Source organism: Canis lupus, chromosome 38 (genome assembly GCF_048164855.1).
Source record: "Canis lupus baileyi chromosome 38, mCanLup2.hap1, whole genome shotgun sequence".
Taxonomy (NCBI): Eukaryota; Metazoa; Chordata; class Mammalia; order Carnivora; family Canidae; genus Canis; species Canis lupus.
Genome location: NC_132875.1, coordinates 22,341,574 through 22,368,042, shown reverse-complemented (window position 1 = coordinate 22,368,042; position 26,469 = coordinate 22,341,574). Strand labels below are relative to the sequence as shown.

General features: G+C 47.0%; 3 protein-coding genes across 7 annotated transcripts in view; 1 reads left to right on the top strand and 2 right to left on the bottom strand.

The window, feature by feature from the left end:
* CNTN2 (contactin 2) overlaps positions 1 to 6,024 on the top strand; it is a 32,778-nt gene extending 26,754 nt beyond the window's left edge. For all 3 annotated transcript variants that reach the window (XM_072814593.1, XM_072814594.1, XM_072814595.1), the window contains exons 20-23: positions 232 to 418; positions 752 to 864; positions 1,275 to 1,443; positions 1,872 to 6,024. In XM_072814593.1, the coding sequence (XP_072670694.1) occupies positions 232 to 418; positions 752 to 864; positions 1,275 to 1,443; positions 1,872 to 1,981 (579 nt within the window). In that variant the 3' untranslated portion in view covers positions 1,982 to 6,024. The remainder of the gene's footprint in view (positions 1 to 231; positions 419 to 751; positions 865 to 1,274; positions 1,444 to 1,871) is intronic.
* Positions 3,781 to 12,104, bottom strand: TMEM81 (transmembrane protein 81). The gene has a single exon (XM_072814600.1). It carries the CDS (start codon positions 10,767 to 10,769, stop codon positions 9,921 to 9,923), a length of 849 nt encoding a protein of 282 aa, XP_072670701.1. The 5' UTR covers positions 10,770 to 12,104; the 3' UTR covers positions 3,781 to 9,920.
* Positions 12,105 to 12,259: 155 nt separating this feature from the next.
* Positions 12,260 to 26,469, bottom strand: part of RBBP5 (RB binding protein 5, histone lysine methyltransferase complex subunit) — a 39,490-nt gene continuing 25,280 nt past the window's right edge. For 2 of the 3 annotated variants that reach the window (XM_072814596.1, XM_072814598.1), the window contains 9 exons: positions 25,735 to 25,844; positions 24,570 to 24,689; positions 24,328 to 24,481; positions 24,163 to 24,234; positions 23,440 to 23,557; positions 21,812 to 21,881; positions 21,182 to 21,411; positions 19,936 to 20,127; positions 12,260 to 14,313 (listed from right to left, as the gene is read on the bottom strand). In XM_072814596.1, the coding sequence (XP_072670697.1) occupies positions 14,285 to 14,313; positions 19,936 to 20,127; positions 21,182 to 21,411; positions 21,812 to 21,881; positions 23,440 to 23,557; positions 24,163 to 24,234; positions 24,328 to 24,481; positions 24,570 to 24,689; positions 25,735 to 25,844 (1,095 nt within the window). In that variant the 3' untranslated portion in view covers positions 12,260 to 14,284. The remainder of the gene's footprint in view (positions 14,314 to 19,935; positions 20,128 to 21,181; positions 21,412 to 21,811; positions 21,882 to 23,439; positions 23,558 to 24,162; positions 24,235 to 24,327; positions 24,482 to 24,569; positions 24,690 to 25,734; positions 25,845 to 26,469) is intronic. The other variant, XM_072814597.1, reaches the window with a different exon arrangement.

Sequence of the window (26,469 nt, the reverse complement as noted above, 5' to 3'; positions counted from 1 at the left end):
CTCAAGTCCTGAGCGCGCCCCTCAGATGGGGCTTGCTGCTAGACGCCAATAAAGCAGCAGCAGCTCACTCTGTCCCCTCTGGGAGCCTGTGACCTGGTGTCTGGGTTCTGAGACCAGACAGGGAGTCACGAAGACCAGAGCGAGCAAGAGAGGGACAGAACGTGGGGGGCCAGGGCCACCCTGAGGTGTGACCTTGGCTGCTGACCCTAGGCTCCCCCCTGCCCCCTTCAGATCCGCTACTGGAAAGCTGGGGACAAAGAAGCAGCCGCTGACCGAGTGAGGACAGCAGGGCTAGACACCAGTGCCCGAGTCACTGGCCTGCACCCCGACACTAAGTACCATGTGACCATCCGGGCCTACAACCGGGCGGGCACTGGGCCTACCAGCCCTTCTGCCAATGCCACCACCATGAAGCCCCGTGAGTCTGTCTGCCGGGGGTGGGAGCAACTCTGGGACCACCCTTCCCCCCCCGGCGATGAGACAGACATCCTAGCCCACAAGGCCCGGGCTGGACCGAAGCAGGGCAGCCAGGCTAATGAAAATGGGGAGTGAGTAGGAGTCGTGGCCTCTGGAGCACCTCCCCCTTCTCCAGCCTTTGGATTTTCATGTGCTTTGTTTCTTAGGCAGCTGTGTTAGGACGCTCTGGGTGTAACGCTGTAGGCGGACACCTTGATAAAGACCAGCTAAGGCAAGGGGGGTGGCTGGTGAGGAACATTTGAAATATTTCCCGATTTTCTCCCTTCTCCCGCAGCTCCACAGCGACCTCCTGACAACATCTCCTGGACTTTCTCAAGCTCCACACTTAGTATCAAGTGGGATCCTGTGGTTCCTTTCCGAAATGAGTCTGCAGTCACTGGCTATAAGGTGAGGAAGGGATCCCCGAGGCAGTAAAGGGTAGGGCACAGCTGATCTCTTGCCAGTGGACACAGGGAGCTGCCGTGCAGAGCAAGAGTGCTCTGAGTCAGACGTAAAAGAGACACGAGAATGGGGGCAGAAGGTAGGGCTGCGGGGAGGCGGGGCTCGAGGGGGCGGTGTGGGACTAGGTGGTAGTCTGAGGGTCCTTGCAGCCTAAGGAGTCTGCAGAGACGGTCCAGCTGCTTGCAAGCTTTCCTCCCATCAATGAGGAGCTTGTTCAAGAGCCTGGCCCTGGGCAGCAGGAGACAGGAAAGGTAAGGACCCGCAGCAGATGCACACCTACCAGCACCCAGAGCTGGGGAAGGAGAACAACCAGCAGGTGTAAGTGGACTCGACCTCGGCCAACCTCCTCCCCACAGATGCTCTACCAGAATGACTTACACCCGACCCCCACACTGCACCTGACCAGCAGGAACTGGATAGACATCGCAGTTCCTGAAGACATTGGCCATGCCCTGGTGCAGATCCGGACCACAGGGCCTGGAGGGGACGGCATCCCAGCAGAAGTCCACATCGTGAGGAATGGAGGTGCTGTCTCTCCCCCACCTTATCCCTCAGGAGCATCAGGGTCCATCCAGATGCTGCCTGGAGGAGCTATTCCCACCCAAACCAACCCCAACTGAGCCAGACCCCCAGGGGGAAGGGGAAGGTAGGCAGGAACCACGTGTAACTAGTCCTGGGACTGCCCTTGCCGCCACCCACTGCACAGCCCCCAAACGTCCTCGAGGGCCGGGCAGAGGGGGCTGCTCCTTTCACGGGGTGCAAGGTCAGTCTCAAGACCGTGGAAGCAAAGGTCTTACAAAATGCTATAGGAGCAGGGCGGAGAACACCTCCCAGCCCTGAAGCCGCGCTCCCAGGTCTCTTCGGCCAAGGTCTGGGTCCTGTCCTGAGGGTGGGGCGGTGGCAGGCCCCACGCCCAGCGGACACAGCCTCACTTTTGCACCTGCCGCTTTCAGGCACGAGCATGATGGTGGAGAACTCGGCAGTCAGCCCGGCCCCGCACCCCAGCGCCATCCTCTCCCCGCCGGTGGTGATGCTGCTCCTCGCGGGCTACCTGGGGCTCTGACCTCGGCGCCCCTCCCTCCCTGCCGCCACCAGACACCCGCCTCTAATGGACACAGCCAGCTGGCCCTGGTCCCTTCCTGACGCCAAGGTGGCCCCACACCTGCCTGGGAATGGCTGGCTTCCAGTACCTGTTGCAAACAGTGCCCTTTTGTAGGAGGTAGGATATTTCCTATTCTGCCACAGGATAGAACCCACGCAAGGATATTTTTTTCTTCTTTAAATCAAAGGACGCCAGGCGGTAACTTCCATGATGATACTGAACCCTGTGCCTGGGGCCTCTAGGCCGCCTGGACGGGAGGAAACAGGCCCGTGGGAAGAGGGGATGTGACCCGTGTCTGCACGGAGGAGGTGGCGCTCCGGGACTGCGGACGGCCTCTGGCCCAAGAGCAGAGTGCCCGACCCCGTGGGAACACGGGCACCAGTGGGCTGCAGCAGGACAAAGCAGACACGTCAGCATCCCTCAGTCTGAGGATAGGGCCTCACCCAAGAGCAAGAACTCCCCTCTGCACAGCTGCACCCTGACACTGTCCTCCATAACTCCCCAAGGCCCCTGCCACCGACCCAGGTGGCTGAAAACTGGTGCCCCTAAGTCCGAGGTCAGGAGCCTGAGCCCCTCCAACTTTGGGGGATGATAACCCCAGACTGCTGAGGGCAGGAACTCAAAGGGGTTGCGAAGCTGGGACCCCTACTAGGAAGGGGCACCAGACTTGGCCTGAGGCACAGTCCCAATGGGGGGACGCTGCCCTCTTAGCCAACACTGCCAACCTGACCCTGTTGCCCCCAGAGTGACAGAAGCCACCATCGGTGGCTGCATGACTAAAGGGCTTATCTTGGGGAGGCCCCCCACCCCACCAAGATCCCTCCTGCACGGTCCCTCCAGGGTGTGGGCAGGAGACAGGAGGCGAGGCTCACGGGCCCACGCTCTTCCTGCAGCTCAGCCTGCAGGCCCCGGACCGCCATCCAGCACGAACGCGCTCAAGCCAGGGACATAAGGCGGCATCAGTTCTGTGCGTTCTGGGGTCGGGAGTCTTCCTCGAAGGGCTCTGTGTGGCCCTGCCTGCTCCCAGGAATACTCTGGGCCGCCGGGCAAGACCTGATCCCCGGCTGCCCTGGCCATTTTGCATTTCCCCAGGAGAAAAAGGCATTAACAAACCACGTGCTCTGGCCCCATCACCAGTCCCGGGGCCTGAGAGCTAGAGGAGGCTTCCGAGCTCAACTCGCCCCAGCCCCTCACTTGACGGATGAGGAAATGGAGGGGTGAGGGACTTCCCAAGGCCGCACAGCCCGTCCTACCTTCCTATTCCGGGCTGTGTCCAGAGGAAGGGGGAGGTGCTGAAATGGCCGCAGCCTGGTTAAGAAGGTCTTAAGAAGGGCAGTGGGCCATGAAAACTCTGCTTTAAGAAGTCCAGGTGGGTGGTCATGGGGTGATGGGCGTGGCTGGGTCCCAGCCCAAGACGTGAGCCAATGCCAGGAGACGCTGGGCCTTGGCCTTCTAAGCCTACAGCTTCTGCCGGGCCCTCTAAACGCGGGGCTGGCTTGAAGCCCCCTGCCGCCTCTACCCTTGCTCCAAGATAAGGAGCTAACACAGGGACAGGGATTCCCCAAATCCAGGCAGCAGTGGTGGCACAACCAGGACACCCCAAAGCCTGTGCTCTGACGTGGGGCCCTTCACAGATGGGAGCAGCTGGACAGGCATCTTATAAGGGACAGGCCCGCGGAGGATCCCAGAGCCTGGCTTCTGTAGTTTACAGTTAGAGCTCTATTTTGTTACAGGTTTTTAACTTTTCAGTCCTGCTCTGTTTTCCTGGGCAGGTTTACGTTGATGTTTACCCGCTACAATTTTTTTAAAATGTCAGCTCACACCACTTCTCTGGGCCACTGCTGCACCCACCACTCCGCTCCTGTCCCGGGACTGCCTCCCTGGGACCACTGACCACCCCCTCCTCACCTGTTCCTAGCCGTCCCTCCGTGCGAGGTGCTGGGGGCTCAGCTAAGTGACCACCCTGTGGACACAGAGACTCCCAAAGGGTCTAGCACCTTTCCTGGCATGCCCCGTGGCTGGGATCCGGCCAGTCCCCACCTCTATCAGAAAGGGGATGCTGAGGGGAAAAACAAAACAAGGAAAAACCCCTTCTTCCAAGGGTTAGCTGAGTCTTTCTTCATTGCTTTGGGCTGCAGCAGGGGAGGCAAGAGGACGGGTGTCTGGGTGCTGGGGCTCGAAGGATGACCCGGTGCGGCGCAGGACCTAACTGGTGGGGACCTAACCCGTGCAGCTGGAGGCTGAGGAATCTAAGCTTGAGGCGAAAGGTGCTCATGACTAAGGATCTTAGTTCCAATGAGGCCCCTTGGCAAAGGGGAGGCAGGCAGACCCTCTGGAAAACCTACAAAGGCTTTCAACCAGGAGCACTCAGCCCGGGAAAACCTAACCAGAACTTGTCTGGGGGACGCAGAGCTATAGGAAAACTCATGCTCCTGCAGCCTACCACCTCGGGCAGAGGGCCGATTAAGGTTTAGCGAGACAGTGGGCGACTGGAGGACACGCAGGCATCTGCAACAGAGAACAGAGTAGCTTCTGGTCGAGGTGGCTTGTGCAGGAGCTTGCCTGCAGGCTGGAGACCCCCTTCCCGGGGCCTCTGATTTTCACCCCTGCTGTGGCCAGTACTCAATTCTGCAGCTCTCCTCTCTCATACACCGAGCCCCCGGGGAGGTGACAAGGGAAACACCCACAGCTTAGTGGCCAGCAAGTGCCTTGAGGGCTAGGTAGGGAGACAGCCCGCAGACACCGCCTCAGGGCCAAGAGCCACCATGGCTGTGTTCATTTGGGTACAGTTGGGCTCGGCCTACAGGGCCCTCTGCCCACCCCCCTACCCCCACCCCCCACCCCCCGGGCTTGGCTACTTGGTCCTAGTCACTCTAACAGTCTCAATGTATACCTCGCCCTCAGGGAGACAGGAGTGCCCTCCAGACGGGGGTCTCTCGGGGTCCAGCAAGGTCAGGTTATCCACTTCCATCCAGGCTGTCGAAAGAGATGGGCCAGGGAACAGAAAGGCTGTGAGGAGAGGCCCTTTTTCTTTGGATAAAATAACAGAACCTGAGGTCAGACATCAGGAAGAACTGCAATGAGAGCCCAGGACGAGTGACTGAGAGAGGCTGCTTTTCTAGGGACCTCTGGGGAATTCTGACTCAAGCTGTTGGTCTGGGGTCTAGGCTCGGGGAAGTCTGGAGGGGTGCGGAGACACCGTGGAGTGTCCTTCCAGGGCTGCGACTGTGATCGGCACGGAAGAGTCTTGGAGCTCTTTCCACTGTGGCCCTTTCCTGCAGGGGTAGTGACCACAGTCACTGTCACAAAGGGGAAGGCTCGCCTCAGGCATTCTTTCGTGGCAGGCACTGCCTCTGGGCAGCACCAGGGGCCACGGAGGCTCCTCTGGGCCAGAACCCAAGGATGGCTAAGGATGTTTCACTCTTTTCAACTCCTCCCCACCTGGAGGGCTCTTTTCTCTTCCTGGCTCAGAATGTGACTGCCAACAGGAGGGCTAGTGGTATCCTCAAACCTATTTCCCCAGCTCAGACCCAAGCTGGGCTTCGTCCTGGGATGAAAGAGGTGGCCCGAGAGGCTCCTGGAGCGGTGTGAGGGATTGGGTGGCATTTTTAAGGGACTTCTAAAAGCTCCATGGAAAGAGGTGCCTGGTAGCTGTATATATGGTCCTAGGCTTTGGGAAGGCAGGATAATGAAAGTGGAAAGGGGGGGAAATAGGCCAGGTAACTTTGCCCAGAGCCCCAGATAGCCTAGCACCCTTCGATGGGGTGCACCCTTCCTTGGGCCCCAGACTCCTACTTACCCAACCCCATCCAGGGTCTGCAGAGCTCAGGCTCGCGGCTGGGCAAGGGCTAGGGCTCCATCAAACCCCTGACTTGACCCTCTTTTTGTTGAAATGGAACCACTCCCACTGGCCTATTGTTCGTCTCTCTTGTACTTCTTGTAATGGTAGTTATTTATTGACTCTGGTAGCAGGCAGTTCTTAAATAAAGTTGATTTCTCGACAAGCTGGGGCAGCTGGCACCTGCTGTGGGTGTTTTCTTCAGGCTAGATCGCACGTCCTGTCCTGTTCCCTAACCCAAGCTTGTCACCCATGTTCCCAGCCCCCCTCCATGCAGTCAGCTAGAAAGAAGGCACAGCACACAGTCCTTACTGCCTGGTGCAGGTCTGGGAGGGGGAAGAATGAGGCTGAGAGACTTTAAGGCAGGCCTAAGCAGAGCACAAGCAGGCAGCTTACTATCCTGCGCGGGCTTTACCCAACACAGTGGTGTCAACAGTGCTCCTGCCATGGGACTGCTCTGGGCTTCCCTGGTTTTTAAGGTATGTGACAGCAGTGAGTCAGCGGTACCCAAAGGAAGCCTTCCCCCTGCAGGGACACAATGACCCCCACCTAGCAAGAAGGCGCTTATCTGCAGCCAAGAGGATGTGAATTCCTGCTGGCATTCGGCAGCTGCAGGGTTCTCTCCTGCATGCAGACACTCAAGCTTCCCTTGCATCTGAGTGACACACCTGCACAGCCCTGCAAATGGTCCAGCCTTTTGGCGCAACGCAGGCAGGGCTCCGTGCCAACTGGGCTGCACGGCCTGTCGGGGGAGGGGGCCAACGCAAGCGGAAGCGCTGCCCCTTGTGCTCAGCAGCCGCTGGCAGATAGCGAGTCCCCAGGAGGCGGACAGTACAGTGGGCTGATCCCCACCACCTGGCACCTGATGGGGCTGCTGGGAGCACTGGCCAGTCCAGAACCCAAATTTCAGTCAGTGAACATGTCCTTGACCCTCCCTGCAGGGGCAGATTACATGCATTGAACTGAGTTCCTGTAGGAGGGCTTGGGGAGGGGGGGTTGCGTGTTCTCTTCCCTGTTCAATCCCTCCACATCCTAAGTGTCCAAACTTAAGAGCCCAAAGCCCAGAGGCTGGGAGCCTAGAGCTGCCCAGTACCCCACCCCAGGCTTCACCACTGGCTGGCACTAGATGCTGGACAAGCCACTGGGCTCTCCCTGGGTCTGGTGCTCCCGCCCTGAGATGGGGAACTGCCCCCTTCAAGCCTCCTCCCTCCTGGGCTGCAACACACTGAGTTCATCAGACCTGAGATGCTGTTTTAGGGTCTTTCCAAGACTAGCAAGCGCCCTCCTCTGAGTGCTCAAGCACACAATCTATGTTTCCTCGGGGACCTTCTCTTGCTCCCCTGCAGTCGTTCCCAACACAGTGCCAGCCACACGCAGGACGGCACTCACCCGGCCCTCCCACTCCACAGGCCAGCCTGCTTGCTCCACTACAGTCAGCAGCAGAACCGGGACCAGAAACCCCTTCTGAAACCCATCCCCTCTGAGGTACAGAAAATGCTGAAGGGGGTGGGAAGAGTGTGGAAATTTAAGATCTTTTCAAAATAGGAGCAAACTGCAAACTATGTGGGCTGAGGCCAGGGGTCCTCAATCTTTGCTTGATAGCAGAATTACCTATAAAACTTCTGAAAACCAGAGACACTTTAAACTCATGACTGATGTGTATCTGGGACATTAGAAGGGCCTAAGAGCAAGGACTCCCCTGTGGCAGTGAGCACGTTTAGCACCCAGACGTTGGCTTCTAAATACTATTCCCCAGTCTGAAAGGGAACTAGAATTCCTTGGAGAAACGGTAGGTTCGGTTTTGGAAAAAACAAAGTCCAAAAGTGGATCTGAGGCATCTTGTTCGAGAACGCAAGGACATGCTCTAAGTCAAATGGGACCGCAACAGAAGGATGAAAAGACGGGGCTTGAAGAGACTCCTACTGGCCAAAACTGGGGACAACTTAAACATCAAAAATAGGACAACAGTCATGGATTATATATAATTCACTGAAAAACAGAATCCACAGAGACCTCAAAAATAAAAAAGAGTAGCTCTTCTTTATAGAAAGATGCAAGCTAATAAATATAGCAAGGGCACATACAGAGTCACCATTCTGCAGTCCCTGGCAGGTAATAAGCAAGGATCATGAATTCTAACGCATTTTAAGGCATTAATAGTTATTAGAAAATCACAGAGTACCCCCCTCCCCCCACAAATTACTAATTACAAGAAGAAAAAATATACATCTTTGGAGAGACCTGGCAATCACCACAACCAAATTACCACACTTACCAGTAGTGAGTCACCCTGACACGGTGTTCCTCAGGCGATGCAGTGAGCAAGGGAGCACACATGGTTTGTGTAGGGTGTGGTGGTCAAAATGAGGCAGATCTCTTCCACAGGTATGTAATCATGAGGCGATCATGACAAACCTGGATGGTGGGTCACTATCCAAGACAACCAGCTTGACTCATCAATAAAATCGATGTCATGATACACAACAAAAATGTCATAAAGTAAGACTTATGAGAAACAAATGTAGCATGTGAACCTTCACTTGATCCCAGATCAGATATTACAAGGCTCTAATATTTTAGAAGCCAGGAAGACAAAGTATCAGCCATATGTAAGATTAGGGAACTGTTAATTTTCTCAGGTGTGATGAAGACCTTGTAGTCATACAGAACGCCTTTATTAGCAGATGCATACATGATTTAGGAGTAAAGGGTCACAATATCTGTGACTAACTCACAAGTGGTTCAGTAGAATCAGCATCGATTTAGAAACATAAATGTAGAAAAACATTCACAATTGGTGAGTCTAAGTAGAGGACCTATGGTTGTCCTCAAATTTTCCTTTTTACTTTCTATGGGGTTGAAACTATTTTAACTTTTTAAAGTAAGCTCTGTGTCCAACATTGGGCTTGAACTCACAACCTGAGACTGAGTCACACACTCCACTGATTGAGCCAGCCAGGCGCCCCTGAAATTACTTTTAACAGCAAAATAATAGCCAAAACTTAAGTTTAGCCAAAATTTAAGGAGCTATTAGCATTCTCAGGGTTGGGGCTCAGGAATCTCCTTCAAAAGCTCATCTGGGTGATTCAGATACACAGCTAGAGAAGAGAACCACTAGTCTAAGTCTTCATATCTGCTATCACGTGTGCAGCTGGAATAAATGAGGGGAAGACTCCTATTCTCTCTGGATTAGCTCAGCTAGCGGCCAAGAGCCTTTTCCCCGACCATTCCTGCAAGCCAATTATCTCACACAGTCTGAATCGCCTGAGGATCTTAGGATGGATTCCCTACGGAGGTAGGAAAATCTTAGTCCTTCCTTGGGTGGCCTTGGCTGCTGCAAGAAACCCACACACATGACCTTCCCAGGAACACACACTTCGGGGCACTGAAAGAGTGAGGAGGACAGGAAGAGAGAGCAAGCCAAGGAAACCTACCAGACGAAGAATCTAGTGTTTCAAAGGCATCAATTTAACAGTGATCACAGAGAGTTTGCCCAGGGAGCACAGAAGGGGCAATTTATTAACATTTAGTGACTGTTAACTTACCAGGTCAGATGTCCTTACTAACACCCTCGGCCCTGCCACACGTGGGCATATGCCTCCTACAAAGCATGTGTTGTCTATTCTAAGAAATTGGAGAAAAAGGAAAGCTGGACTTATTATGGGACAATTTATACAAATGCAAGAGACTTTTATCTAAAGAGCAGAGAAGGTGTCCATGCAGCTACTATGAATTATTTTTATTGAAGAGGGAAAAAAGGTTTCCACTAGAAAAGTTACTAACATACCCTTCTACTTGTTTATACTGCTCAGAAGAGACAGAGGTCTGGAGAGGCAACAAGTTCTAAGAGATAGGGAATGCAAGCTTGGAAGACAGAACTCTTCTCAGGCGCAGGGACAGTACCTCCAAGTTAGGAGCTTCCTGGGTGCCTCTGGCAGGGAAGATTAGAAAAGAGATCCACCTCGATGTTGCCCCTCTCCATGTGCCCCATTCACTCCTTCGGTGGGGGGAGCCCTCCCTCCTGGTCAGGCCACAGCCAGCCAGCCAGATACTCTTAGAAAGTTAGCTCGGCTTCCTGAACAGCCGGTCCAGGGTCCGGGGCAGCCAGCCTTTCAGGAGGAGGGCTTTTAAGGACTCAAGGCCGGCACCACTGTTGATCTTCCTCAGCCCACTGCCCAGGGCGATGATCACCAGCACAGCACCGACCATTCCACTGGCCATCCCTATTCCCACAGCTACAGCCACCGTCTTCTTCCACGGGTGGTAAGGCTTAGAACCGTTGTCCAGATTCACTTCCAGACCCTTATCTACTAACTTCTGGTTCTCGGTGAGGGACTGATGAAAATTCAGGTTCACCAAGTTAGAGGGAAGGACCCGCAGCCCAAAATAGAGCCTCTTGACAAATCTGAAGTTTTTTAACATTTGTACGTCACACCGGTATGTCCCAGCGTCATACTCCTGAACAGACTCAAACCTCACGAAGTGGGAATCAACTTGGAAGGGTTTGAAGATTTCATCATCAGTTGAGATGATACCACGGGCAAATCTCCAGGTGAACCGGAAAGCCTCCTTTCCCACCGCCAGGATGTCTGAGCTCAGACAGCTCAGCTGGAATCTCCTCCCTAGGACAACGGTGAAATGGAGCATCCCACAGATCCAGTTGGTGAGACATTCCAAGCGCTGAAACGTACACTTCCTCCTCACACCGTCAGGGCCCACCTCGCAGACGGTCTCTTCCTTATAGCCAAGGCCACAGGTGACCGTGCAGGTTGTGGTATGGACAATAACCCTCCCCACGGCTTGCTGCAGTCTCTTTGGGATGGCTAGTGTTTCCAGGGACGCCACCACCAAAGGCAGACAGAAGGCCAAGGCCAGGCTCCCAAGGAGGAAGCCAGTGGCCGAATTCCTCATGTCTCACCACAGGCAGCCGGAACCCCCAGGCATCCCAGGCGAATCCTCTACGGTATCATCACTTCATTCTTTTCACACAAGATAGCCTTCAACATGAAAAGATAGGACGCACCTGTTGTCAATGAAACACAAGTCCTGTCCGCAAAGCAGGAGAAAAGTCACCACGTTGCTGCTTTACTAGCTCTTGTTGGGGACTACCTCTCCTGTCTTTGTTCTGTCCACGCCCTTGTAATGAATGTAAACCCACCCTCTGGGGAAGACAAAGATGAAGAGACTTCAGCTTCTGAGGTGAATTTCCAAGTTACTTCAAAGGCATAGCAGGAAACTACTCTTCCTCTCTCCTGCCCCTCCTGTCCAAATTGTGGGATCCAAATTACAGGGCTTCGAAATCCCAGTTAAATGTGACCAAGTAAGAAAGCAAATACCACATTTAAAAAAATAAGAGGGATTACATTGCATTAAATTGTTATTCTTTAAAGTCTCCTAAATCTTCTGTAGAAAAGGATTAAGAATTCTTGGACCGGGAGGAAAGGGACTGATCATTCTTGAATTTCTATTTTCTCCTTTGTAAATTAAGACCTCCTTGCCTACTTCAGGAGGGTTACTTTGGACATCAAATGATAAGCAGTACATGAAAACACTTTGCCAAGTGTGTAACACTGTTCATGGGTAAGGAATTTTAAATAGAAATGAAAATTCATGAAGACAAGGGCTGAGCCGCCCTTTTAGGATCCAAATGTTTATCAGCAAGAAGGGCGATACTCAATACAGCCCCTCTCCCCATTCTAGACACTCTTTCTTCCCAAGGGCAGTGAACGTATGTACGGGGCGAAGGATACATACATCTTCCTGCCTACCCCTTGGCCTATTCCCTTAAGTCTACAGAACAGAGGAGTATGCATCATTCACTTAGGTCAGGGTTGCTATGAAACAGCTATGACGTCAAAGATGGATTCTAAGTCCCAGAACAAAAAAAAAAAAAAAAAAAAAATTAGCGGTAGACCCCCAGATCTGACAATGATTAAAACCAAAGACATAAACAGACTGGAGTTTGAAAGCTGTTTCAGTGAGTTTGAAAGCAATTTAGCCTAGGGGGGAAAAGGTCAAAGAGGAATTTAACAATACTTACACTTTGAGAAAGATCCTTGGAAGGGACGAATGTCCCTCATATGTGTTTTATAACATCCAGAATATCCCCCTGCACCATGGCCTCTACCAAGTACTTACACTTACGGAGTTAAAGAATTTGAAGAGAGATGATTCCTAGATGATCTTTGTGATTTAACACCAACTCTTTTCTTCAGTCATTTATTTATAATCTTCCCTGGAGGCTGAACTCTAAACTCCCCAACCACGCCCTACTCCTCCCAGGTCCACATCTCCACACAGAAAGAGCTAACATCAGTATAGTAAACTGTATTTCCTGTCATACAAATCAAAGGGGCTAGTGAGTTTCAGAAGCAGTCAGTGTCCACAAACATCCACACCTGTTCTTTAATAAACATCCAATTTTATTTACAAAGCATTAAAGCTTCAGCAAGAAGTAACCCAAGGCTAAGTCTCATCTTGTACAAAACTATGGAACATTAAAAAACGAAATGGCAGGGGTGAGGTGGGGGAAAGGAATGACAAAAGAGAAGAGATCTGTACATATGCTGTACAGATTGAGAAAACCAAACTGGATAGAGAGTTTCAGGAGCTGAAAAAAAATCCCAAAAGCATAAATAATTATTAGGAACTGCTGCCAGAGACCAATTGACAGGGCTGAAGCCAATTTTCTCAGTAGCCAGTTTAGGAGGCAGGCATAACCTAAACATCCCAATGCACAGGCAGAGGACATCAAGCTACCTTGCCCACTGAAATAAGGCAGAGACCTTGGGCATCACACAGTTTGTTGCAAGATCCAGACCAAGGTGCAGGTACACAGAGAAATGGAATGGAAACAATGTTGGCAAAACAAAACACAAGCCCAGTGAGCCACCTGCCAATTTCAACCACTGGTCTGACATGAAACAGGAAATGAAATTCACAAAGTGAGCATTTGAGGAAAAAAGTGGTGGCATCTAAAAATACAGGCATTTTGGAACTGACTCAGGGGGAGCTCTTACTTCAACTACGGAGTGTTTTGGTTCCAAAAGATGGAGCAGGAGAAAGAGGCTCTTCCTGACGTAAGTCTACTTTGATTGCTATCCTAAAATCCCAAAGATAATCAACCTGTGTGGCTGCCCGCAGGAGCAACCCAGCTGCTGATAGAACTCACAATAAGCACAGCGCTGAAACTCTGCTTTGAGAATACCGTGAGGACGAGGACAACCCAGGTCAAGCACTTCCAGTCAGCCAAAGGCTTGCCATACCCGGGGACTCTGGGTTCTCAGAGAATCTCAAACACCTTGTGTACAGATCCATCCAATCTGCTACTTTTTATATAAAGAACAAAAAATGCAAGAAGCAGAAAGTAAAAAAAAAATTTTTTAAAAGCTAAGCAACCTTTCACAGAAAGGAAGAGACTGAGAACACGACGGATGGAGGAGGTGCGGGCTACGGGAAGGGAACAATGTTGTGACTGAAGGGGAGAGACAGAGATCCACATGCAATGATAAAAAAACAAATTTTTCCTTGATCTTTGATTTGAACTGTGTTGCTGCTGCTTTGATTTCGGATGGTTTTACATTAGTCCTTTGCATAGATTCCCCCACCCCAATCAAAAAGAGACACCGTGTTTGTTTCCCTCTCTGGACGCCAGCACGGGTGAAGCAATACGTACTACTGATGATTCTTTGCTGAAGATGGATAAAACGAGCTATCTTCAAAAACCATGATTAATGAGAATGTACCAGTACCGGAGGAAAACATGCAATGAAAGGAAAACAAGGAAAAACCTTGACGCTCTTACAGCCCAGCTTCTGGAGCAAAATGGGGTATGTTAAGAAGAGGGGGCCTTTATCTTTCTTCCCTTTCTGAAAACTTGAAAGCTTTCGAGCACTTTCTTTCCTGCCCATCCTCTGTTGTACACACTATGGAAATACAGGAGGTATCTGGTGAGAAGAATTAAGTTTTAAAATGGAAGACAGAATATGCAACAAGTTTTTCTAGGTTACCGGCAGCAAAATTTCAGATAAGAGTAAGTCACTCGAGGACATGCACTGAGGATGGAAGGCAAATAGGATAGGAAATGTCAGGTGAAAATGATCCTGGGTACAACAGATGAGCAAAACTGGTCTCTTTTCTCCAGCAATATAACTAAGCACTGAAGTTTGAATGAGTCAAAACTTCTGTTTGATGTCTTCACAAATCCTCATTCCTGAGAGCCTATTTGGACTTATGCTTGAAAGGAAAGGGCTGTATACTCTTCTTCCATAATTCAATTCTTCATTCAAACATATGATTCACTCCTTCCGCCTCTGGGTCGGAGGCAAAGGCCTTTGTTTTAAATTAAAGTCAATCTCAAGTGACTGACCAGTGTCCAGAGGCCACATGATGGCAAAGTGAGAAAGAACGAAGGACTTCAAGTGTCTTCATAAAAGTTCTGAGATTGCTCCCCCTGCTAAAGAGATCAAACACAAAAAGACATCTTTTAGCATCAACTTATACCGGTAGCTTGCAAGAAAAGAAATACTGACGGATGCTGGATGATACCTGAAGAGCGCACATGGGTTAAGAATTCCCCCTTTCAATTAAAACCAACTCTAACTCCCATTTACTCTTCACTGAAGCAACAAATAATCCAAATCCCCAACCTCTACCCTAATACTTTCCTTAGTACTGCCCCAAAAGGGGGGAGGGGGGGGGAGGGAGGCAAAATGATCGGAGTTCTACACATTTTCTAAGCTGTTAGCCATTCCCTGACATGTTAACAAATGCTTAATAAAAAAAAAATGCATTAAGTAGAGGAAAGGAAAATCTTTCATATATTAATTAGTTACTAAATAATTAACAATGAGCAACAGACCCCTTTCCAAGCACCCCTGTGCCTTAACTGACATTCTCCTCACTTTAGTGTCCCAATATGATGAAATGTTAATGAAATCTACTGCTGGCATTTCTATGCGCCAACAACCGATCATTTAAAAAAAACCTAAATGGTAAAGTCAAATGAACACTTCCCTGATTATTCCATAGAAGCTGTTCAAACCTCTGAGGGACATCCTTAAATGGGCTGCTGTGAAATATTAACTAGGAAGTGTAAGAAGAGAACAAGGTGAAGAAAATCCTCCCAGATGTCATCTGGAATGGGGGGGGGGGGGGGGGGGCGGGAGGGCACATGCCACTTGAAGGTATAAAATGGTTAAAAAATAACTGTCCCAAGTTATGAAAGAAAAGTACCCCATTTATAAACTTTGCTTTTAACCTGATTTTTAAAAAGTTCAAGCACAGATGAAAACTGGCAATAAAAATAGATTTCCATTTGCCTGAGAACAGATGAGAAGTTATGAGATACAAATTCTTCTGGATGCTACACTGTTAAAAATCAATTTTAAACTTTATACAGTTAAGTAAGAGAAGAAATTTCTTTAGCCATTTTTCAGATCTGTCAACATAAAACATAACAATATCTTGAATTGATTTTTTAAAAAAATCCTTGAGGTAGAGGAATCTCCTCCACTGCTGCGATACCATGCCTTTATTGCATTAGGGCTGGTCTCACTGGCTGTTCCCCACAGGTACCCTGACCAATCTTCTTTTAGCCGTTTAAAAATGAGCACACCATTAAAGTTTTGAGCCCAAATCACAAAAGGAAAAACTGGTTTGATCACAAATCAATAGTAATAATAAGCACTCAAGATGACTCAGGAGGTACATTATACTGATTATTTGCGGTCACTTAATGTTTCTGTATTGTCCTCATTCATGTGGACAGCTGGAAAAAAAAAAAAAAAGAGCCTTGTCCAGGCATCAGGTAACAAACCAAAACCCACAGCAAGCAGTAACACTATGAGCAAGATAAAATACAGAGCAACAGCAACATGAGAAGAGCTCCAGGCTACTTAAAAATCTGCCCCAAGGATCTGTATTATTTTGCTGCAACATAAAAAAAATCACCAGTAACATAAGAAAAACTGAGCTCATGATGAAGAGCTGTTACTGGTACCTCCAGACGGCAGCCAAAGTGAAGGAGGCCCAAGGAAACAATGGATATTAACTTTCAAATATTACCTTAGTCCACTAATTAGATCACAAAGAATGAAAAAGAAGATCTCAACTAGCTGATTTTTAGCAGGAGTTCATAAATTAGTCTTTGAAAGATTGCTCATTTAAAAAAAAAAAAAAAGAGAGAAGAGGTGGAGAAAGTATTCAGTCCCCACCAAGTATTCAGAACAAAGGGATTCAGGAGGTGGCTCAGAGGCCTGGGGTGGCAGGCTGGCACCAGGACATCAATGACGTGGCCCCACTCAGGGAAACTCGCCTGGTGTCCATGTGCCCCCAGAAGTTGCGCCTCTGCTGCCTCTGCCCTTTGTCACCTGCAAGAGACCCAGGTATATACCAACTTCTTCATGCCCGCCACCCCAAGAGCTCTTCAGACCATGTGTGTAATGTGCCACAACTTTGCCACACTTGCTAGAAGCCCAAGTCCCTGGGGAATCCCTGAGCCATCCCAGGACAATGAGGACCGTGGTGGTTCGGCCCAATCTCAAGTCTCTGTTCTGAGGACTGTACTCTGGAGAGAATCTAGTAAGAAAATTGAGGGGAATCCCACAGATGGTGCCAATGATGTTGATCTGGCCTTTCGTAAAGTCCTAAGCTCAGGGCTACCCTCACTAAGTAAGCTTCACTGACGGGTCCTCGTTCATCAGAGAAAGTGTGTCTTCGTGGATGTAGGTCCAATAAGGCTAGCTAGCACTGATGATCAAGAAGAATCTTCTGTAGCCCCAGACTCCAGATGGCCAGATTATTTCTACAGAGGTCAGGTGTCTTCCAATCTTCCCGTGAAGACTGCCATCATCTCCTGTGGCAACACGCAACAGACCCCATCAGCTTTGTCGGGGGGCCAGTGAGGCCTTACTCACTAGCTCCTTCCATAACTGCTCAGCAGCAGATTTCAACCAACAGTCACCACAGTTATCTAACCTGAGCAGCGACACAGGCTGCACACCTATGATCCCGTCAAACAGTTTGGGTCTAATGGAAAAGTAGGGCACTGGGGCAGAGGCGAGGTCCACAAAGCCTTGAATCTATCAACACAACCTACAGACCATCGATTTTTGAAGACACTTCAAACTCAGGCACTTTGGATCAAGTTTCGTTTCTTAATATCCCCTGGAAAATCTACAATGAGCACACATAATGCTTTTTATAGAAAATCTGAGGTATGGAAGAGTACAAAATTCAAATGCCAAAGAGATTTCACCTCAGCGGCCTCTGCAGTGAAGTGTGGCGGGAGAACCAAGGGAATTCAACAGCATGTGCCAGCCAGCCTTCACCTGCCCCAGACCCTCCAGGCTGACCATGGTATTGGAGGAGGTCCCAGTTTTGCCCAAAAAATCCCACATAAAAGCTGTGATCGGTTGTCCTGAAATTCAGACATCTGAGGAGTTCTCAGACACCCAGTTTCACCCTATGCGATGTACAGCCTCCTCCACAAGCTCCAAACCACACAGCAGCCAGCCCATGAAACTCGATGCAGCCCTTCTGAGGAAGTTGTGGAAGCAAACCACAATGCACCTCCCACCCTTTGATTTTTTTTTTTTTTTTTTAAGATTCTGCTCCTCTGCACCCTCTGGTTTAATCTGGCCATTGCAGTTATGGAGATTTCCATTCAGGAAAAGGTTAACTAACAGGGCCAGAGGAGAAAATGGGAGGAAGGAACTATAATTTACGTGGGGAAGTTTGCACTGCACAGTCATGACAGGCTGGTGAGATGTGTGCATTATCTGCAGTTGTTCTGTGTGTGTGTGTTGTCAGAAAAGGTACCATTCCCCCCGGTCTGATACACTGAAGTCTCTAGACCCTTTAAAGGATGAAGCTGTTAAAACAGCTGCCTCCCTCTAAGGCTCATCAACTCACACACCTAATAAAAACAAAGCAGAAAATAAAAGTCCAGTTTACAGCACCCTGCTCTTCCAAGATAGAGGTTCTAGCTTTACTGAGGTCAGTACCTCATTTAACCTTGTCAGCAAAGTGAGTAGAAATAAACTCCTAACAGGACCTAGAGACTCGTATCCACTCTTGCTAAGAGCTTGAAACACTGACTTCTAATACTGACGTATCTATTTTTACATACAGTTCAAAATCTCACTGCAAACTATTCAGTATTTTGAGAATTTTAGGAAATAAAAATGACTGAGTAGACTTTCTGACATTTGATTTTGACTCTCATTTAGACAAGTTTGAAGTACAGCTGAGAGACATCACTGCTACTGTAAAATCTAACAGCAGTTCATGGTGTCTCTGACAGAAACCCAAGTGGGAAAGGCCAGAGATAATTATTTACTGCTAGTGATCACATCAACTATAACTAAAAGTTGATTAAAGAGAGAAACGTTCATTTTCAAAAACTTTTAAATGATTTACATGGCATACACATACTATTAAAAAGCAAATGATTAATTACTGGCAGGTTCTGAAGAAGCTAGTGGACTATGTCCTAGAGTATTTCAATTAATTCAATATGTCTGGCCATACTTAATTTTTAAATTTTTTTTCTGGCCACATTTTATTTATCTTTATCTTAAGTAGGCCTCACACCCAGTGTGGAGCCTGATGCAGGGCTTGAACTCCCCACCCTGAGACAAGACCTGAGCTGAGATCAGGAGTCAGACGCTTAACCAACTGAGCCACCCAGGCACCCCTGTGGCCACATTTTAAATCACCCTGAAGCATTTCAGCTCTTCAAGCCAGAAAAATCTATTTAAACTTAAGCCGTGCTTTTCTCTGTGGCATCAGCTTATACAAGAAGTAGGTTATAGAGGGATCGCTTTTATTTACATTAATCAATTACCGACCTGCCATCTTTGCTGGCAATGGCCATGTAACTTTTCCCAGCTATTTAAAAATATATATAGAAAGTGAAGCCTTAAGTGGATTGAATGTGGAAGTGCTGATTCTCACTGGAACACCATAAATACTGCTGTTGGGGAAAAAACATTGGTGCTCAGTGTTCTGTGTTGGCTGTAAAAACCTACAATCTAAGTCTAACATGTATGAGGTGGGATGTGAATTAGTCTGCTTTAGCTTTCCTATGGAAGGGAATTCAGGTTCATACGAATGACAGCAGGTCAACCTCCAACAAGGATCTGTCACACACCGCAGTCATGTGTCCCCATCAGCACAGATGGGGTCACACACTCAAGTTGAAATTTTAAAGCAAGAGGGAAAAAAACCTGCAAACAACCACTGGTGTCTGATCAGTCATGTCTCTGAGTCTATTGACCTAGCTGCAGGAAATCCAGAGCACTGTATTCACTAAAGCAGTGCTCACATATAGACCATTTTCCAAAAGTCAACAATGAATAGAATTGGACTCAATTTGATCACTATTTTCCAAACAAGAGACCATCTGGCCTATACCCACAAGTATTTGACAGGAAATTAAAACTGTTCTGTCCCCCAATAAACTCCCTCAATCGTAAAAACGTGACAAATAATCTCCTATCTGGAAAAACATCTCACCTTCTTCCTTAACATGACGGTACTACTGACAATTTTTTAATTATTACTTCTAGACTACTGACTACTGACTGACAGGGGGAGAACCACCACCTCTGGAATTAGAACAAATAAAGACAAGACGCTACAAACAGGACTGTATAAAGCAAGCTTGTATTTCTGGTCATCTGTCTGACTCTCTAATTTGAGGCAAAATAAAACAAACCTAGAAGCAAATATAGGCAAAGAAATTAATTAAACCAGGGGTTCTTGTCCTTTTTGGAGATCACAGACCTCTACATGAATCTGCTGAAAGCTATGGGCATCCTCCCCACAAAAACATTCATATAGTATTTTGCATATACATAGATTCCCTGAAACCTCTTCATGGGTCCAACGTTAAAAGCCACCGAATTAAGCCAAATCTGGTGTAGCTAGCCCATGGCAGCAGCCTAACACTGAGAAAATCGGCCAGTGGGAAAAGGAGGGAAGGAAGGAAAGGGTGCTGCAGTTACACGGAGTCAGGGGCTGTACAGAGCAAGGCCGCGAAGCAAGCCAGACAGTGCTCCCAATGTGTCCTTACCTGCCAACGGCTGGCTGAGCTCCGCCTGCACTTTACCCTTCGCTGATCCTTCCAGAGGTAAACCTCTGTCCCCTTTGTAGAGTTTCGGTTTAAATGGAGAATCTTTCTCTTTACCTTTTGATCCTTTAGGCCGGCCTGCTTGCTTCTTCTTGGATTTGCCATCCCCCTTCACACCCAGTAGTGGATGGACTTCTGTAAAAGGACAGAGAGGCACGGGAAGGGATCCACATACCGCCCACCCCAGCACACCAACTAGGCACAGGCCACATACCATTACTCCCTGGGAGCATAGTGCTGCCCTCATGTCCCAGACTCATTAAAACCAGGAGAAAAGTGTGCGCTTACTAATTATAAAACTTGAAAAGAATGGCCCTTGAATGAGAAATAGTTACTTGGTCAAAGGGCAAGAGTGGCCTGTATGGTTCATATTATAGCAGCTCTAAACCAAAACAGAAGCTGAGAGACACACTGGCAACCTATCACACCAAGCCAGACCAGGAATGCACACACGCGCACTGGTGGGTGAGAGTAGAAAGGAAATGGGGCTTTGCATCCAAGACAACCAGGGTAACAATCCTGACTCCCCCACTTCCTGAGACCTTGGGCAAGTCACTGGACCTCTCAAAGCCTAAATTTTCTCCTTTGTAAAGCAGAGATAATAAAACAACTGTGGAGCTGATGTAAAACTCACCAGTGACACATAAACAACAGTGCCTGAAACAATACAGCACACTATCAAGTGACATCAAGGAAACGCATAATTAAGTAACTATGGTCAGCTAAAGGGAGAGAAGGATGTTCAACAGTAAATATACACACATACATACACGCCCAGACTTATCCCCAAGAAGTAATGAATGATAAAGGCTTCCAGAGTCAGACTGTAAAAGCAAGTAGGAAGAATCAAAAGATTATCCAGGTCTGACTGGTACTTCACCACTTGATAAAACCACTCCACTCTACAGAAAAAAAAAGAATGGTATAATGAAACACACTCTGAGCCAGAAGTCAGAGGGTGTCACGTTGTCATTTAGGCAAGTACTAGAAGGCACAATTTCTCCAATTTAAAAGAGAAAGCAGATGAAATCATTACAAACTTGTAAGGCACTATTAAAAAAAAAAAAAAAAAAAAAAAACCCAGGAAATTTCCTTCAAGGTAAAATCACTCAAATGGGAAATTACCAGACAGTGCCAGAGAGTAAAAAGTGGTATCTATCAGGCAACAGGGAAAAGACAGAGCCCTTACCATCATTAGGTACTCCTTGAAGTTCTATATTGGTTGTTTTGGGCTTCTTCTTCGGTGGCTGGGACCCATCTGCTGAAGACTGCCTCTTCTTCTCTGAACTAGCCCCTTCATCCATCAGGGAGGTTTGGACCGCATCCGGTGGGGGGCCATAAGGATTTTCTTCTGGATCTTCTACCTCAGGGGCAATGGGTAAATATAATAGAGCCTTTGAATCTTCCAGCTCTTCATCACTATTTGGATCAGGATCAGGCAAGGGATTGGAAAAAAGAGGAGACAGTTGCTTAAACCATGAACCCTTCCTCTAGGGCAGAATCACCTATATTAACCCATAAGCAACAAGTATGGATCTAGAACTTTAAGAAAGCCAAAATGAGTAAAAGGAAATCAGACAATGAATAACAAAGCCATAGTAAAAATAAATGGTATAAATGAATTATTTCAGTTTTTCTTAAGATTTTCTATCAGGGGAAAAGAGAAGGGACATCTGGTATACCAAAGGAGTTATTTATCACTTTGACCTAATGAATGGAGGACAGCCAGGGGAGGTGAGCAGTACACCACAGCTGGAGGAGGAGGAGGAGGTGTAGCAGCAGCAGCAGCACCCCACAGCCATGCCTACAGAGGACTCACCTGCTACAGAAGGCAGCAATAGGGTCCACACTGGTGACATCCACTTCCTCATCCTCTGCAGCATCAGCCCCTGCAGGGCAGAAACGCGGCACAGGTGTGAGATGAAGGAAAAGACAGCTTTTTTTACTTGCAGCCTAATGATTTCTCTAAACTGAAATTCCAGAGAAACAAAGGAGGAAAACCAAACTCAATCATTGCACAAGTCTGTGCTGACTCTCCACCCCATGCTGGGCACTGGGGATACAGCGACAACCCAGAAAGCCACATGCAGTTCTTCAGTAAAAACTCCACACCCTAACCAGGAAGACAGATATCAACAAGTAATTTCAATTCCATACGCTGTGATGTGCTAAGGAGGAGAAATAACTTAGGTGAGTTTAGAAAGGTTTCACACAACACAATCCAGCAACATCAATATAATCCAGAACAGGCTGCTTCCCTGATGACCTGCCTAGAACACAGGTGGCATATATGTTATCTAACATCACACACGTGAGGACCAGCACTTTCAATCTGGAAGAACCAACCTCAATCCCAATTCCCTAATTCCTGGCACCGTCCCATGGTCCAGCAGGCCATGACCTGTGGCATTAATTACTTAGCGAGTAATTAATTCATAACCAGGAATACTAAGGATTCATCCACATGAACCCCTTTAGATATAAAGCCCTGTGTTAGGGCAGCCCAGGGTGTGATCCTGGAGACCCTGGATCAAGTCCCACATTCAGGCTCTCTGTATGGTACCTGCTTTTCCCTCTGCCTGTGTCTCTGCCTCTCTCTCTCTCTCTGTGTCTCTATGAATAAATAAATAAAATCTTTAAAAATAAATAACTAGGGATCCCTGGGTGGCACAGCGGTTTGGCGCCTGCCTTTGGCCCAGGGCGCGATCCTGGAGACCCGGGATCGAATCCCACGTCGGGCTCCCGGTGCATGGAGCCTGCTTCTCCCTCTGCCTGTGTCTCTGCCTCTCTTTCTCTCTGTTTGACTATCATAAATAAATAAAAAATTTTTTAAAAAAATAAATAACTAAAGCCCTGTGTTAGACAACCATGGGGATTGAAAAGCCAAATCTTTATTCTAAAGGAGCTTCCTATCTAAGTCGTTCAGAAAACAAAATTTAAAAATAACAATGAGGGGCACCTGGATGGCCTAGTTGGTAGAGCAGGTGACTCTTGATCTTGGGGTCATGAGTTCAAGCTGCACAATGGGCACAGAGTTTACTTAAAAATCAAATAAACAATGATCATTATCACACTCATAATCAAAAATAACATTTGAATGCTTACCCTGGCCTAGGCACTACACTGAGAGCCTTACAGGAATTCTCTCATTTATTCCCCACAACACTATTTTACAGATAAGGAAAATCAGGTTTGGAGAATAAGCATTTTGCCCAAGGCAGTCGAACTCCAGAGCTGTGCTGTTTACCTTCATTGTACTGCCATACCTGATATAGACTGAGCACCCAGCACGACCAGCTGACCATCTACAATTCATCAGGAAACACGGAGAAATGGCAAAAGAGCTGCTGAACCCTAGTAAAAATGCCCACTGTATGCAGAGACTCTCAGAACACTGTCAAAACCGTGTAGGCTTGAAGAAAAGAAACTGCAGTCCAGAAATATTACCTGTCTGCTCAGGCTCACTCTTATCTTCATCTTCAATATCAAACTCTGATTCCCTTTCCTCATATTCCACATTTTCATCCAGCTCCTTGAAATCTGGTGCAAACGCACTCCAATTTTCCTATGCCACAAATGAAATATACTACTTAACCATATGAGAAACAACAGTGTGTAAGCTAGCCATTACGGATTTAAATGACAGAGCACTGAAGACTCAACTCTGAGGTTTTATTTGGCAAATCATAAAAATCAGGTACCTATAGGTTTTACTGGTTTAAAGTATTTAGATATTTAATGTTCCAAGTTATTAACTATAGTTGTTTCATGAGAACTGCCATCTTTAATCTTTTTAAGATGTACTTATCAGGTAAAATGTTACCTTTTCTTAGGAGTACACGATTATGAACATGATTAAAGGTGTTCAAAATAAAAATAAGATCTAAAACAGAGACTGAGCTGAAAATAAGAAAAGCAAAAGAAAACTCAGGAACAGAAAAATATAACAAAGTACCCCAGACTTTCTCCCTGAAGACAGAGTAGCAAATCAAGCTTTGGACCAAGATCTTCCCATCAAAATAAAGCAAAACTGAATCAATTTAATTAGGTTACAAGAATCACATGCAAAAGAAATTAAACAGATCGTTTTTAGCTTACTATCTATAAGGCTCTCCGCTATAAACAGAGGATATTTACCTTCTAAGCCAATTAAACCAGAAAAATACTTACTACTTGATTTTGTGCCCAGATAGATACCACTCCACTTGAAATGGATGCTATGATGGGTCGAACAGGATGCCACTAAATGCAAGGAAGGAAAGAAAAATCAGCTCTAAGAATGGATCCGAGATTACATGTTTCACATCAGTCACAAGGGCAACCTCTCCTACTTACAGCTACATCCAAGAGGAGTTCTCCTCTTGTCCCATGGAGAATCTTCACCAGGTTGCCAATGCTCTTCTCCCAGATGTACAAGGCATGCTGCCGAGCTGAACCAGCCACGATATATTCCCCATCCCCAGAGAAACAACATTTCTTCCACGGGGTCCTAAAAGACAAAGAGAGGACCCAAGGAGAACCAGAAGCTGAGTTCAGCTCATGAACTCCCCTGCATTATCCTAGGTGGTGATACATACCTATTTACCAAGTCCTGTAACTTCTGCATGGGTTCAGGCTCTCCATCTCTTCCACAAGTTAAGATTTCTCTGCCATCATAAACTCGGATTATTCGATCTGCTGTGTTAATTAAAAAGCAACTAGAGAAGGGATAAAGACATTAACACAAGAGGTCAGAAATCAGTTTCTGTTAACATTTTCTACCTGTTATTTAGAACAGTACCACAGAACTAACTACTCCATTGAGAAGACTCAGTGACAGGCTAGCTTACTTATGTATTTACTTGTCACCTTCCAAAGCGAAATAGAAGCTGAAGTGAAAACATGTTCTATACTTTCTGTGTATCCCTGAACCCTATATACACAAACTGATCTTCAGTATTTTTTTAATCTTTAGTATTTGATTGAAATTCAAGATCTCCAAAATGAAACCAGCTTGCTGAATTCACAAACTTACGTAGTAAGACGTACAGTGAGTACTTCATTTCTTTGGCCCATTTTATACGTGACATATTCTTTCTAACGAGTTGATAAACTAAATATGTCATTTTAAAATGTTAAACTTTCTACTGTTACACTGGAAATCTGTCCAAAATGTTAAGTTATTTCACTACCTTCCTACAGACTTCACTAGGCTTTTCTTAATTCAAGAGAACTTTGAACATGAGTGTCCTCTAAGTACACGTGGGTGCTCCTATACAAGATAAGAGGACTGTTACCTGCCCTCCTGACACTGACAACCTAACTCTTCTCATTTCTGTTGACCTATCTACTTCTAGCTGGGCAACCATACTTATCAGAAAAACATCTGAAAGCAAGAGAGTACATACGTTTTGTGTAAATAGTGTATGTTTATGTGAATTCTGTGACCTCAGTTCTGATTACTAAAATAGCTCATCTTTACCCAGTACATATATATGCCAGACATTTTATTTCTAAGCACATACCACCCAGATATCTTTTCTGTAAAGGAACTGCCTAGTAATTGCCAGAAAAGAGGATGTAACTGCTGGTTCAATGCAATAAAATTGTATGAACTTAAGAATCAAATACTGACAGTTTCTAGTTATTTTCAAGTAAACTTTCTTAAAGATTTAAGTATAATATACACAAAAACTGTGAATCTCAATGTATTTTTGCATTCTACTCACTTTTAAAACTGTCCCTAAAAAGACAAGGTCTCACCTCCCCTTCCGGGCAAATTCTATGGACTTAATAGCTGTGGTATTGCTCGTTCCAGTTGTTACTCTGAAGGAAGCAACAAGATCCTGAGAATCTGTTTTTAGGACCAAAATCTAAAGTTCAAAGGAAAAAAAAAAATTAAGTATTTTGATAACTTACAGTAATTAGATCTGGCTTCCATTTCTAAAGCTGAGCAGAGACTAGGTAAAAATATAAACACCTCATATATTCAACCTGATTAATTGATTCAACCTGATTAATTACCTTTTAATTCTTCAAATAAAGGACCATCTCTTTAATCTATTCTAAAAATACAATGTTTAGGAGTGCTTGGGTAGCTCAGTCAGTTAAGCGTCTGCCTTTGGCTCAGGTCATGATCCCAAAGCCCTGCATCAGGCTCCCCACTCAGAGGGGAGTCTTCTTTCCAGCTGTCCTCAGCCCCTGCTTATGCTCACTTGTGCACTCTATCGCTCTCTCAAATAAATAAAATCCTAAAAAAACTACAACGTTTAGTGTTATTCACAATAGTCAAAAGGTGGAAGCAACCCAAGTACCATCAACAGATGAGTGGATAAAAGGGGGTAAATGACTACAGTGGAATATATTCAGCTGTGAAAAGGAGGAAATTCTGGCACATGCTGTGCATGAAGGAATCTTCAGGACATCAGGCTAAGTGACATAAACCAGTGACAAAAAGATAGATATTGTATGAGTCCACTTACATGAAGTACCTAGGGT